The 16,325-nt window shown below is 38.2% G+C and overlaps 1 protein-coding gene across 2 annotated transcripts in view; it reads right to left on the bottom strand.

Annotated features, from left to right (window-relative positions):
* AKT3 (AKT serine/threonine kinase 3) overlaps nucleotides 1–16,325 on the bottom strand; it is a 154,091-nt gene that overhangs the window by 53,923 nt on the left and 83,843 nt on the right. For both annotated transcript variants that reach the window (XM_074579978.1, XM_074579977.1), the window contains exons 4-5: nucleotides 5,957–6,068; nucleotides 4,303–4,447 (exon numbers count right to left, since the gene is read on the bottom strand). In XM_074579978.1, the coding sequence (XP_074436079.1) occupies nucleotides 4,303–4,447; nucleotides 5,957–6,068 (257 nt within the window). The remainder of the gene's footprint in view (nucleotides 1–4,302; nucleotides 4,448–5,956; nucleotides 6,069–16,325) is intronic.

Genomic DNA, 16,325 nt, shown 5'->3' with positions numbered 1-16,325 from the left:
GTGGTGTTCCTCAGGGGTCAGTACTGGGACTGGTGCTGTTTAACATCTTTGTCGGTGACCTGGAGAGTAGGATTGAGTGCAGCCTCAGCAAGTTTGCTGATGACACCAAGCCGTGTGGTGCGGCCAACACACTGGAGGGAAAGGATGCCATCCAGAGGGACCTGGACAGGCTTGACGGGTGGGCCTGTTAGAAACTCATGACGTTCAACAAGGCCAAGTGCAAGGTCCTGCATGTGGGTGGGGGCAATCCCAAGCACAAATATAGGCTGGGTGGAGAATGGATTGAGAGCAGCCCTGAGGAGAAGGACTTGGGGATATTGGTGCATGAGAAGCTCAACAGGAGCTGGCAATGTGCGGTCTCAGCCCAGAAAGCCAAACCACGTCCTAGACTGCATCAAAAGAAGCATGGCCAGCAGGTCAAGGGAGGTGATTCTGCCCCTCTACTCCTCTCTCGTGAGACCACACTTGGAGTACTGCGTCCAGCTCTGAGGACCTCAATATGTGGATGCCCCATCCCTGGAAGTGTTCAAGGCCAGGTTGAATGGGGTTTTGAGTAACCTGGTCTAGTGGAAGGTATCCCTGCCTATGGCAGGGAGTTAGAACTAGATGATCTATAAGGTCCCTTCCAATCCAAACTATTCTATGAAAAATCCAAAATGCATTCAAAACACAATTCAGGCAGAAGATGAGTGTATCTTCAGTCTTCAGCTATCGCATTCCCCAACAAAGAATGGCCAACAGCCTTATTGATAAAGAATACTGAGTCAACGACCATAACAACTTATCACTTCTAACAGTCAAAAATTTTACGGGATCATAAGCAGTGTCAAAGCGGTAACTTTTTCCCATACTTCCGATCTTCTTTGAGAGGCTGGATTTAGAGAGGGACCATCAGAGTATGAATAAAACCAGCTCAGAAAAGCAGCCCTTTGCCCACACACAGTAGGAGGATCTTGGCTCAACTGATCACAGACATGGGTTTGATGCTAAGGGCAGCAAGCCAGTCAAATCGAAAGACTCATTCGCCCAAAATTTGCTTACATAATGTTCATCAAAGCAGTCATGAATCTAGCTGCAAGCTCAGTGAAAACAAGTTAAAAAATATATGTATATTCATAAGAGGAAGGTAATAGCTTTGCAAGATTTTGAGCCGTGGCTTAACAGCAGGTTATGGCAGTAGTGCTAGTTCTAAGAATAAAGTCTCCTGATGCTCTCAATCTTTAGAAGCTCAGCAGAAGGCTTAGAGATGATACGCAGTGCAGGGTAACTCAAGTCTGCCAAAGAACACAAGACCTTAGGAGATAAAAACACAGATGCCATAGCTAAGGGTGTACTGAAAACTGGTGGAAAAATGGAAATACTTCCTAAACGTGAGGGATGTTGGTAAGCAACTTTGCAGGCTCCAGTAATATTGGATTCTTTCTCCTTGATAATTTCCTATCTTTTTCATTCCTACCAAACTCTGAGGATTGAATCTTTTTCCTCATAACGTTACTTTTTCGGTTCCTCTGAAAAATCTATTCTTTACTCATTCTGCACCCTGCAAAACAAGTTTGTAAACAAAGGAAAAGCAGTGAAGCTACAGGAAACTTCACTAACCAAAGAACCTTATGATATTCAGCCTTCTGTAAAGCCTCTTTACTCCCCTATGGATGATCTGTTCAAGAGAATACACCCTACTATAGCCGTTGAAAATTCCTACCAAGGAACTAATTTTTAAAAATTCCTGAATTGCACAAAGATTGTACCACTTGGAGCGTTCATCTGACTTCAATCAGGACGAAACTCCACTTACAAGGAATAGTACAGCAAGAAATAAAGGCATTTTGCTCAGAATTTTTACTGCTCCAAAATTTACAGATGCTATTAGTATAAAATTTAAGCGGCACACTGACACCATTTTAAAAAATTGCAAAAAAACTGAAGTGCTTTTGGTTCTTCTAGCTAATCTGGCCAGAGATGTCGCTGTCATGCCTGTTCAAATCAAGTCCCACATCCTAAAGACTCTTTTCTTCATAAACCTTTTGCTACCTTTTTAGAGAAGAACAGGCCCACTCCTCTCTGTCTTGTTTCTTAATCTGATTATGCTCTTCTACTCATATGTATACCATCTGGTGCATGCACAAGCAAAATTCACTGGGCTTAGATGTAAAATCAGGTGACAAAACAAGCTTGTAGGACACATTGTGCAAAAAAACTCTGAAATGAAAAGAAATCCAATACCAAAAAAAGCAATAAAAATGCATTAAGTTGTTATAACTGAAATGGTTCTGATTATATTAACAACTACAAAAGCTTAAACAGAAGCTTTTCAGAAACATTTCGACAAAACAGAAACAGTTCTAAAAAATACATATTTTTCCCAACTCCAATTAACACCAAGACAGTAACAACTCCCCGTCATTATAGTCACTTAATATTTTTAGTTCCAAAAACATTTGAGAACCTTTCGCTGAAGTCTTCCCACAGTCAGAAATCCACTGTGGGATTTTGAGTTTGGGCAAAAAAATATCCCTGCTGCCATCAGTATGCTCTTCACTGGCTACAAAAACTCCATTCTGCTCTATTTTAGATGTCGAATACCACCATTTTTCATTTCACCTTTGTTTTGTAGAGTTTGCTTTTGGCTTGCTGCCAGAGCCATTAAATATTCTGCAGCGCTGCACATGCACTGTCACAGCACCTTATCTCAGCATTTCTTAACGCGTAAGCAGCAAGACAGGAAGAAAACTGATCCTCCTCCTCCTGTTCCCACAATCCCTTTTGTTGTATGGGAAAATGCACTGCACTGTGAACAAGGAAAGCATACATTCCAGATAAACTACTTATATTAAACAGCATTAATTTTGACACCTTGAAAATGCTTGTTGTTATGCAGCTGTTTTGTACTCCACTAAGAGGATACACAGGCTTGGAATAGTGCTCAGATCTTTAATAGAGCAAACCCAAATCCGTTCCACATAATCACACTGCCTCTCAGAAAGGCTGACACATCTCCAACACTGCCTCTGTCTTGCTGTCACTTACTGGAGCACAACCATTAAACATCTATGTCGCAAGGCTAAAAGTTCAATGTCAACCTGACAATGTACGATGAGAGTATTGTTACAGCTGTATATAATTATTTTTTACCTTTTTCTATAGTGGAAAAAGGTTAGAAAATTGCATACAATGAAGCAGCATGAACTATGTTTGCACTGCAAACTCAAGTTCTCAAAAGTTAGGACATGCTAGAACTACGATTTCCTATGACACCTTTGTTATGCTCATCAGGGTATAGTTTTCAGCCACTGGTTTTTCTATGATTCTTACTTCATATAGTGCAATGAACAAAACATGCTCTATGATAAAGGCACACGTTCACTATTTCTTTTCATTGTTCATCGTTCAAAGGCATTTAGTTACATTAGCCGTAAGACTATTTTGCTCTGTCAGCAGACTTCCACTCAGTTTTCTACAGGTTTCACTTCCAGCTAGAAAGAATAAAGCCAGTCCTATAGAAACAGGTTATTATTTCTCATGCAACTTCAATGCATTTCTTGAGTCATGTCAATCCTGTATAGTAAATGAAAGACATCCATTTGAATGATCCATTTTTCAAAAGTAGTCTGTACTTACAGCAACACAAGACAAAATGGAAACACAAAATAACAAGCAAATTTTTGTGTAGCACTGAATCTTTCAAACATGCTCTTAGTTGTGTGTTTACCCTGTTGACTCTGGAGATCTAACTACAAGTACTTTATAGCCAACAGTGTACATATTCCTACTTACAGCAAAAGCTCTGAAGGACTGCAAAAAAAATAAATCACTGTTTTCTCTCACTTCATTGAAAACTAAAGCAGAGTTATTTTCCCAGATAGCAAAAAACAAGGTCATTAAAAGCCAAATCCTGCTAGCCTTTCTCATGCAAATTATCTAATTTGTACTGGGTATTATTTGCATGAGAAAGGGGGCAAATCTACTCCTCTAAAGAAAATATTTTATTACCACACTTCTAAAAAGAGTAAACAAACAAAAAGGAAAAGATGAAAATAATATTCAAACAATAAGCAGAATGTTAACATGCACCTGAATGGTTGAACATTGTTTTTCAGAAGTGCTGTATCAGATAGCACAACAAATAAATAAAACTAGAGCAGTTCAGCTTTATTGAAATAAAACAAACAACTACTTTTATGCTTGTAATACACTGAAAATTTAGTAGAAATACTATTCCACTTATATTGTTTTACCCAACTAAACCATTCTACGGAAGTTATTTACATATTAGTCTTGTCAGTTATTTTTTAATCTCATTACCTTTCTTTTATGATGGGTTGTTGAAGCATCCATCTCCTCTTCTCCTATGTTGTCTATCTGTGAAGTTGGACTACAGTTCATCCTCTCCTCTTCTTGCCTCTGAAGTCTGTCTGCTACAGCCTGGATTGCTTCTGTCCATTCTTCCCTATCATGAACAAGCCAACATCCCTATTAGAAACTCATAAAATATATACAGATAAATGGTTTATAACGTTTTTCACACATTACATTGCTTCAGTGTTTAATTCTCATGTTACACAGCAGAAGACTGATATAAATTAATCACTTCAGCCTCCTGCCAAATACTGAATTATGTTAAATAAAGCTGAAGTTGACCAGCATCAAAAAGGATCACTGCACAGTTAGTTTCAAGAATTACCAGTGTCTGATTTTGTAATATTTTAATAGTCAAAACTTGAAAACACTTGCTCCAGGTGTAATACAGCTCAGAGCATAGAATGTCATCTCCTATCTGATACTATCTGATAATAACTTGCTGTTTTAAGAGACATTTTTGCCACAACCCCTCCCCGTGAGACATTTTCACAGAAAATAAATAAGATTTATTAAACCACGCCATGTGTTCAACTCTTTGTCTCCTCTTAAAACTCAACTCTTTAGCCAATTTCAAACTCCCCTGAGAAAGAGGCCCTCAAAGATAATTCAATTCCTACAAGCTTCATAAAAAACAGTGGCTGCATGGAGGGGCAGGCCCAGATGAGGGTTTCCGTGGAGGGACAAGCAGGGGCAGCTGAGCCCATGGCTACTCTGCGTGCTGGGTAACCAGCCCAGATACACCAGCCAGCCCATCAGCACGCCACAGCCCCACACCAAGTGCGGTACCTGCTGCTTTTTGCTCAGCCAGCAAGGGATATGGGAGGAGTCTGGTGGTACTAGTGAATGCACTAAGAGGTACTTATGCTACACACATGGAAGAAAGACAGGGTGGAGAAACAGTACCAAGGTAGAACAAAAAAAAATTTTAAGTGAATATACTACTGAAAGAGAAACAACGGAAAAAGCAAAGTCATTGGTTATTTATTGATACAACCATATGAATAAAGCCAAATCATAGCATTAGTCTCAACAGGACAGATGCCCACCATGGGAAGACCCATGGTCCAAAAACCAGAGACACAATACCGAACATTTTAGCAAGGCACACCATCCCTTAACTCCTAAATGCTTTTGCTGCATTAAAAAAGTTAATTCTTAAGAGTTTGTGTATGTTTGCTGAAACAATAAGCAAATAATAAGCAAATATAAAATAAATTATAACAAACATACCGCTTTCTGTGACAAAATAAAAGGAGCATATTAGAAGGAGTAAAAGGAAAATTTAAGACGGCAAAGCTGGAAAACACTTCAATGCAGGCTTCTATTGTTCAAAATTTTAACACTTCAGAGACATATCATGACATAGTTTTGGCTTATTTGAACATACTCATCCCACCTACTCTCAGGCAACTCTTACACTAACTATGAGCTCAGATAATATTTTACAGAAGCTGACTTATAAATTCTTCAAATAACAGTTTAGATGTACTCAGAATGTCACAGTTCCAAGTGCTGATCACTGTGCGGTCCCAGCAGAGACTGTTCCGAGGCTTCTGCGTAAAGAACACATAAAGCAAAGCAAAAATAAAACCCTCACCGTTCCTCTGGAGTGTCTACGTGGAATGTCCTCTCTATGACAGTGGTCCACTGAAGACATCTGATAATGAATGTGTTTGGCTTTGGTCGCTCTGTTTTCATTAGTTGACATTCTAGAGAAATACATAACATTGCCTCTTTTATACATTGACAGTTAACGGGTGAAGAGCAAATAAAATTACTTAGATAAAGTACATATAGCTTATGTATACCTATCAGCATGTATCCAGCACATATAAGGAAATACAGAATGGCAATATAACCATGGGCTTGAACGAAAGGTAGCAGGTAATAATCATAAGGTGAAGAAAGCGTTCAAAGGAACTGATGGAACTTGTACTGTCACCCATATAAAGAGTGCAATCTCCATTTGCAAACTAGGTCTGCGTTATGAGGGTAAGAAGAGTATTAGATCCTGGATTGCTCTAGTATGCCAAGGTAACAGCAGTAGCCACAGGCACATTTTTCCATCTGTACCTGGCAGGAGGAATATGACATTTTCCCTTCAATGGTAACCATGCCACAATTACCCATGCTACTGTCACTTCAGGATTAGATTTATCGCAAAATACCCTATCTGAGAAAATTCAGATGTTGAAACCAGTCTGACTATTAGATATAGAACAACCACTCACATGCCCCCAATGGAGCTGCCTCAGGAAATCATCTAGTTCTCTCTGTGCCCCAAGGCAGAATCAAGTCTACCTATGCTATTTCTCATAAGTATTTCTCTAAACTCTTTCTATAATCCCTGAAAAGTAGTAATTTCAAAACCTCTGTAAGCAAACTATTCCATCCAACTATAAGGAAATTAATTATTTTTATAGATGGAAGATTTTTCCTGGCATTTAATGCAACTGTTCCTATAATTTAAGTGTATTGTTTATTGCCCGCCCTATTGACTAATTTATTTTATATTTTCAGCAGGTATCCCTTTTAGACATTTGAACACTATTTTATCTCTCTTCAGTCGTCTCTGGCCTAAATCAGTTCAACCAATCTGTCCTCACAGGTTGTGCTTTCAGATCCAAGATCTTCCTTGTCACACAAACATAGAGTAGACTGCCTATTACTCCTTTGTCACAAGACCACATCACTGGTAACTCAGGCAATGGTTTAATAAGACTGTGTTTAGTTTAATAAGACTGATTTTACGATATACCATACCACACTAAACATTACGTATGCAAAACACTGACCTACTAGAGCACTTTATTCATGCAAACATATTTAAACATTTTTGTGATGTTAAGGTTACTCTGTCAAAAGTATAATTTGTTTTCCTGCAGCTACCACAGAATAGACACAAACATCACATCTCATGTTCTGGAATGCTATCACTTGTTCAAAGCTGATCCGTATCAAACGTGTGATCTAAAATGATTTATCAAGTTCACAGATCAGTCAATAATAAATACGGCAACAGAATTCCTGTTCACTTACAATCCACTGTAACTTCCTTTTGGTAGAGCTACCACATAGCAGTTGACCTGCACCTTTTACTGATGTAGTTGACTATTCTAAACAATCTGGGACACGATCATCTAAGAAACAGCCGCTGCCTCCATGATATAAAGCCACAGCAAGTATCAGCAGACTTACTTGTACTGGACCATCCTTAATACAGGCATGAAAGAACTGATATTAGGGGGGGTCTTTGTGAGGACACCTTGATTTAAGAACTTTCATGCATTTTTTTTATTTGAAAGAGAAAAGAAGGGTGGAAGTAGATACGTCTGCTAACAGGATTTCTTTTCTGCAGCTTAGCAGAACACCTCAGAAGCTTGACAGACACATAGATAAAAACCAAGAGAGGAATAAATCAAATATTGCACTATGCAGGTGTGTATTTCTCAAACCTATACATTCACTATACATCTAAATATTATTATGCAAGTCAGACAGCTCACTGGTCAAGGTGATGACTTTACGTTTAGCAAACCTGCATATACTGTGGAGACTCAAAAGAGAAACAGTAATCCAACTTCACTGCTTTTATAAACTCAGCTAGGTCTTGGATGGGATGAAAGCCATCCTTAACATTTAGAGGAAAGAGCTAAAGCAGGATGGACACAGGAAGAGGAAATTTAACACAACAGCTGGAAGAGGAACAAGGAGGACAGAAGCAGATGATAGGAACTTGGGGAGCATGATGAAGCAGAGCTGCTTAGGATACTTAACCAGGCTTGTAGCTGCGTCCAAGTATTACTCACGAGATCAAAGAAACCCCCATCTTCAGGGACATGGAAGTCCAAGTTATGATCACAATGATGGTGAGGTTAGGGTTAACAGGCTATTTGTTTTCTTTACCTCCTCGGCTGTAGCTCTAAGGAATGTGTCGGGCTACCTTCATAACAGAAGAGTCGAGAAGCATTGTCTGCTCTAAGATTATCTCATCCTACTCCTGACAAAACCATCCTCTCATCTTTAATGCTATCACACTTCAATCATGTAGGCTTGAAATTTTCTTTGCTGGGTGTCTGCCTAAAGCTGCACACTGCTGGAAAATACTACTTTTTGGAGACGAGACTTAAAACTTGGCAAACCAAGACCTTTGATATCCTTTTAGTATTCCTGTGAAAATGTAAGGCATCTGGACACACTACATGTGGGAGGGATAAGAGTGCAGTGGGAGGAGGGTAAAAAATTACAGTAACAATTACTAAAGCACAAAATCATTGAAAATATATGCATTGAGTATAATCCAGAGGCTACGGCTATCTCCTGTCTCTACACCTGCTAAATGGAAAGCTCCTTCTCCTATATACTTATAATGCCTCATCCTGTTCCTCCAACAATACGAAAAAGAAACTACCTCATTGAAGCAAAATCCAATACAGAAAGATGGCATCCAGCAAGTTATTTACAGAAGAGATGTCGGGAACAAAAGACTAGGGAATAAAAGGAGAAGAGTGGAAATGGGACAGAAAAAAAACTGGAACCTGCATGAGAAAGAAAAACTTGGTGGATAGCTAGAGTAGAGCTAAACTGGATTAGCTAGTTTAGGAACAGGCAAGTAAAAGAAACTGCCAGGGACAGAAAAGTAAGGTGACTGTATTAGGGCAATCTGAAGGCAAAAATGTACAGAGTCAAACCTGCAGAAACGTCTGTATGAATTAAAAAGCACATCCTCTCCAGTGCTGAAGATTTTGAATTTCACCATTCATTTTCCGATTGCAAATACATACAAAAATGCATACAATAAGATGCATTAATTTAAGTTTGCCAACTCAAGCACCTAAAAATTGGAACTAATGGAATTAAGCCTGCCTATGTCCGAATGCTATCTATAACATGGCCTTTATCTATACATATAGTATAATAAATATATTTTATATATTAGTATGTACATTATGTAAATCTGTATCTGATATGTAGACGTATTATTGGTACTATCTATATTATTTTTTTCAGACAGTGATGATGTGCATTAACAACAAGAACAAAACATATGGACGCATATACTAAGCTCTGTAACTACCAAAGTGTATTCACTCCTTGAGTTTTCATTACAAACTAAATCAATTAGAGGTAATAAAAAATACCTTAGCAATTGAAAATGATGCTGAAAACACAAAAACCCAAAAACGCCATTTCACTATCACTGAAGGATGCTATTGAAAAATAAAATCTAGCAAAAGTTAATGAGCTTTTTTTAATATTCTGTTAAAAGTGGCTAAAGATTTAATTTCCTTGTGGAAGGTTAAAATTAAATATGTTCGTATCCTTCCCTTCTGAATCAAAAATGTTTCAGAAAGAAGTGGAGGACCAATGTATTTCTAAAAGTGGTGTGCTATCCATCCTTCTGAAGTAGACAAAAGTAACAAAGTCTGCTGATATTTAGTACACCCACACGCTTCATGTGCTGCTGTATACAAATGCATGGGCTAAATAACATTCCTGTCATCATTGCAACATGAATAAAAACTGCTTTGTCAATGTCTTTCACCTACAGTTGGGGAGGATCTATTAAGATGAATAAGTACTCTAATACACAGTTACTGCTAATTACCAAAATATTTTTCTACTAATCACTGGAAAAATCATAGTAGTTTTAGACAGAGAGAATAGTTTGGAAACTACAAAAGCACAGAAGAATGAGTGAAACTGGCTAGTGAGAGCTGGCTCCAAACACTCGAGTGATAGTTGGGTCATTACCAAGAGTAGAGAACACTCTACCATAATGTCTTCAAGTTTGCTACTATACATAAACATATGTAATTAAAGGGCTGAATCTCAACTCAAAACAGTTGGAAGTCTAAATTATCATGCAAAAAGATGAGTAAGCCAGTAAACAGACAGACTCAACTTTGTGTTCTTGTATGCTAGCCATCTACAACTTGAAATTACACATTTTAATCCTAAAGCTTTCTGTCTTGCTGGGATTAAACATCGGTCACGAGAATTTTCCCTTTTAATATTAGAGGGGATGAAAAACCTTGAGGGAGAACACTTGTTCAAAGCAGCAAAATACAAAATCAGTAACAGAAACTGACAACTCCGTTCCAACAAGTCTGTAGCACTCATTTGGCCATTTTGGATCTATACAGAAAATGGAAAAAAATGAAGTAAAACCAGTATAAAGAAACGCAACGGATGTTTCTCAAGTATTGAACTTCTCTTTTTAAAACAAAAAAAAAAAAAAGGTCAGGAACATACCAGAGGTTAACTTTTGTCTCCATAATCCACAAACAATCTGACAATTCTAAAATTCTAAAATGTTAGACTGTCTTTTTCAAATAACTGCTACTATCTAAATTAAGTAGTTATGCTAGTTAAACTCTCCTGAGCAACTCTAACTACAAACTGTATTTCAAAACGTTCTGTTTACTTTACACCATTCTGAACCACAGATGACAAAGTTTGCTTGAAGCTGTAATTACTCTGCAAAGCTGGGAAGCCAATTAGAGGGCCTGAAACCTGCCAGTTCCAAAAAAAAAAAAAAAAGCACAGATCATCTGTTCAGATTTTATTAAAAAGTTTAAAGTTTGAATTCTATAACTTTAACCATATAATCACCAGTGTTCTTTTCCTCAATACATTCATTCAGCATAAAAACTAGAAAGAACACTAATACCATTTCATTATTTCATATATGGAAGCTTTCAACTTCAGCAGAATTTGTTGATATGGCTAGACAAGAATACTAAACATACAAGCAGACATAAAAAATTGCACTAAAAAAATGAACAGAAGGTTGCATATTTGAGAAATTATTTCTAATATAGACTGAGTTTTAGCACAAAAGATGACTTCCTGTGATTATCATACAATAGAAAAGAAATAGTATCAAACCACCGCTTGCATTGTTTAGAATATATGCACTTTTTAAATATATAGAGTGCTATACAGATATCGGTATCTATGTATCTATCTGCTTGCATTACAATTTAACCTCAGTTTCTTATTCTTCTCTTAGTCTTTCCTTCACAAGATAAACACTTTTGTCCCAACCTTTGCCTATTCAATTGCTACTCCCATTTTTTCTTTCTCATGTCAAAATTTAATGAACACACTGCTCAAAAATACCTTTTTTCATTACTGCTACTCTGCACTCCTAATACACGCTCTTCTCTGATGACCTTTTCTCTTAGACAAGTAGCAGAACTAATACACCATTTTCATAACATTGAGACAGATACATGTGCTTTTGCTCACATACACATGAAATGCCATGGCTTTTACATATATGTACAAATATAGGTGTATGCACACACCCACACACGCCCCTTTAGTTTGGTCCTCTCTTGGTTGTCCCACTTGTTTACCTCCTCCCTATGGGAAACCTACTTTTCTGAGGCTTTCCAAAAGGCTCTGTCCTTTCTCACTACATTTTATCTGCGGGGAGCATGACACTAAAAATAAATTTGGACACATAGAGATTTACATGAACAATTTAATATCCCTTCTTTGGTCCCAACAAATGCAGTTTTCCCCTAAAAATGTCATCCCCAAAACTGTTGAACAGATTATTTTTCTCCATTGTCCCTTTGATCGTAACGTTCTTCGCATTCCTCATTTCTTACCCAGCCCTATCACATCAAATATAGGTATCTTTTCAACATAGTCTGGACAGACCACAGCCTACCCTCATTCTTGGTATCACCGTTTATTCAGTATCAAAATGCCACCCATACTTCTACTGTTCCAATTTCAGCACCGTTTCTCAAAAGCATTTCTAATTTCTCTCGGTTTGCCAAACTGGTTCTCTTTTAAATCCTCCTTAAAACTCTCCTTCACCATCTCTTAAAAAACAAGAGGATGAAAAGAAGGGAGAAGAGAGTAAAAATCTAACCTTGACAATGGATTAGTTGTTGATGCGCTGAGACCACTGCCTGTACTACAGGCTAATACTGTCTCATTGTTTTCTCATACTCCCCCCATCTGTTTGCATCCATCTGCTGTCCCTTGTTTTATATTTGGAATTTTAGCATTTTGGAGCAGGGACTGACTTTTTGTTCTGTATGGGTAGAAATCCCACTTCTGTGGGGCTTGGCTCATGACAAGTACTTGTATGTGTTTTGATAATACAACAACATATATGACTACATAATAAACAAAAAAATTAATTATATTCATTGAAGCTGAAAAAGATCATCCTTGATGCACTTCATCATGCTGGAAAGTCTTTTATTTTCAACATTCAAAAAAAACACTGAAGTAGCATCCATGTCTTTCTGTCATTACAACTAGTTTGCTAGTTGCCCCTTCATGCAAAGAGGAAGAATGAAAATAGAAGATTTCTGCATGTTATTGTTGGGGTTTGCCGGGAGTTTAGTTTGTTTTCACAGAAGACCATAAGATTATATACACCTTTCTCTGTCTTTCATGCAAACACCCCAATTCTATTTATGCAACTGGATATATCACACCAGCATAAAAACTCTCAGACCTGGCTATAAACGTCAACTTTGACACGTCATGCTCATGCCAGACCCTATTTAGAGATTATTGGAAGTTACAGTATGCTATATTGGTGTCTGAGAACGCACTGCCCTTTAAAATGGAAGGATAAGACCAAGGAACTCATTTTCATTTAAGATCCAAGCGAACAACTGAATCCAAACGTCTAAGTCAAACGACAGAATACCAGCTATACCAACTAGAAACCATTCAGAAAGCCTCCCAAAGAAAATTACTGGTCCAGTTTTCCAGGCAGCTAAACATTTCCCCATCCAACAGAGACAGTAATATTGGTTATACGCATTAAATTTGAGTTTGAATTTCCACAGATGTATTTGCATATGCAGTACATTACACATACATTGCCTTTTTCTCCCCACAAGTCTTTTCAGTGATGAGCGAACATTATTTATTCAATCGCACCATTATTATTTTGGAATGATATGAATACTGTAATAATAAATATCTACAGTTACATGCTTACCTCTGGGTTCATGCCATCCAGTGTTGTGACAATTAAAAAAATCTAGGACTTTAAACTTAAATCTCATTGAAAAGTTAATTGTGGAGTTGCACAGAAGGTCATGTCTAATGCCAAAGTATTTTGATGCACAATTTAATCTCACTTAAAATATACATATATATTTTCCTACCCATTTCTTTAGAGAATCTCTTCAGAATTCTTTATAGCCCTAATATAACTACCCTGAAACCTTTCAATTTCCATGTTTTGAAGATTTTAAAATCCCCCAAAATAATAAAACCTTGTCTCTGGCCCACTGAAAGATTAAAACTAGGAAAAAGTAGCACAGCTTCTCCATTTAGAATAGCCAAGGTTCATCGATAATCATTTCTGCAGAGGAAAAATAAAATAAAATAAAATAAAGGAAAACATGTTATAAAGTGTTACTTTCTCATAATAAGTAGAATCTGCTTTTTCTTTTCAAAGGCAAGAAAAAGGGTAGCTGTACCACAGAGTGCTTAGAAAGTACTATCTTTTGAGGTACAATAGAAATTCCAGGTGACATCATTTTTGGCTAAAGCTCAAAGGCTACTGTGAAGGGATACAGCTCTTCCCAATTATTCCCTATGTAAAGATCAAAATGAAGGCAAAGGGCCAATTCTTAGAGATGCCTCATCCCAAATGTGCTACGTGATTACCTACATACTCATTGCATGTGAGAAGTATTTTTTTATCAGTAAAGCCACAAATGCTCTTGAGCAGAACTGAAGCAACTGCCTGTTCTTCCCCACTCTGCTTTCTCCAATAATGATGACCATCAAAGACCAAAGTGGTTTACACAAAGCAGTATTGCTTCTACTTAGGCCACACTGGACCATTTAAAAACAGCATTGTGAGGCCATGTTGTTTTTTCAGGGGTGCCACTAAGGGTATACATCCTGCCACCCAGAGTACTAGTTTTGTTCGAAAAAAGCATAATGGAGTTTTAAAAGCCAGGACATTATTTTTCAGGCATCTGCCTGTACAGAGAAGTTATACCAATCGAATCCAAATTATTTTTAAACTGGTTCTGACTGCATAAATGCCTAAGCAAAAGCAATTTACATTAACATATTTTATTTTGCAGTTGAAGTGGGATAGGAATGCACACCCACTCAGTCAGTCAAGAGCATGTCTTCAAGCTACAATAGCTTGATTACTTGCAACTGCTTGTCTCTACCTGAAAAGAGCTAAACTGATTTTGAACCAGCCAATTCAGGTAAGATCACACTTTTGAATTTACCTCGGAAAACCAGTATCAACCAGTTTTAAGTTTCCACAACAAAATTCCCACTAGTATAATTACATCACCTTAATTTATCTTGAAGTGTATGGTTAGATACTAAGTGTCAGGGGATGAGCATTAAGGAACTAAAAGCATACTTCAAATACACAGCTCTCTGGAACTCCCATGTTAAAAAAATGACTCTGTTTGGTATCAAATAAGCTGGCTCCACAGGACAGAAACCAGAGTGATTCCTACACACTGTCCAGTGCCACCAGATCTGTCTGATTTGTTCACTCCTGCAACCTTGTGGCAGCTCCGCAGATGCAGTGCAAGGTGCTCAACGCTGACTTTCGCATGTGCCCAAAGGCAGGAGAGCAGCAGCCATGAGGACGCAAAGCCCCTGCCCACGACACCCAAGGGTCAGTCACGTATCCCCTGCCTGGGTTCAGCTCCGTCTAGCCCACTTCCATCATACTCTTCAGTCAACTCCATCACATCTTCAGCGGCACACTTAAGCTCCGGGAAGAGAGATCAGCCACCCCCATCTCACGCACATGCGGTTCCGCTGCATTTTGGGCAGCCAGCAATGGGCTGAAGCGTGCACATGCTGCCTCAGGCTCTCCCTCTCTACATAAAGCTTGTACCCGTTTACATGTCCACTTCCCAATTTCTTCCCCCCGCATTTCCTCCCAGATCACCCCAAGGAAAAGGGATGGCCTCTGAACACTCTGTTCTGCAACAATATGTAAAACAACTTCATTCTCTCTGGCCTTCCTGTCATTCCCGACGGAGTATGCGGACGACACAAGACCAAGGAGAGAGTAATGCTCACGTGCAGGATTTTAAAGTTATCTTGGAAGAGATCAGGGAGACACTCTAGGCAAAATGATACCAAGCCTTTTGCAAAAGTAAGCCTGGTGTCGCAGGAGTGGAAGGCAGCGGACAGACACAGGTGGAAAAATATCTCTATGATGGAAATAACTAGTTTGACAGAGCTGGATGTAGAAGTTTTAAACAACAGAACAAGTATCATACAAAGCAGAGCTGTGCAAACTTTCCAGTGTTCAACTCCAACAGCACTTCGAAAATAATACCACAGCCTTGGCCTTTTCTGCTTAAATAACAAGCTGTAAGCAAGAGCCAAAGATGTCTATCATTTGGAGAGCAAAAAGTAGACTGAGACCACACTCTCACTTTACAGATAGCTACAAAGATTACATGAAGATAGGGCTGTAAAGACATATCTTTAAGTCCCTGCCAACCTAATCAAGATGGTATTAACAGTGATCTCACACTCCATCTGCCTGGCTAGTAATTTATGAAAAACGTACTTCACTATTACAGGAAAAATATGTTGCGCTGCTTGTGGCCACAAACCTACTGCAGCAGCCCAGGAACTCTTGGATCAGAGGCCGTGAGACCAGTTCTTGACATTTACCAGGTACTGCCAATGAGACCTGATTCATTCAGATAGTGGTTTTGTTTGTTTGCCCTACTGACGATCTCATCTTCACACAGATAAAATAGCTGATGAAAAACTTACAGTCCTTTGCAATTTAGACTGCGATACCATAATGCTTTATATTTTCAACTTTTCCATGTGTCATGTAATTTTGTACTTCTTATTCAAGATCAATCATAATCCATTTAATTAAAACCAAGTTAAAAACTGGAATCTCATCCAAACATTCTGAATCTAGAAGACATTTGGCTTTTCATCCCGTGAATTCCACATAG

The sequence above is a fragment of the Larus michahellis genome, chromosome 3 (genome assembly GCF_964199755.1).
Source record: "Larus michahellis chromosome 3, bLarMic1.1, whole genome shotgun sequence".
Classification (NCBI taxonomy): domain Eukaryota; kingdom Metazoa; phylum Chordata; class Aves; order Charadriiformes; family Laridae; genus Larus; species Larus michahellis.
This window is presented reverse-complemented; position numbering and strand designations above follow the sequence as displayed.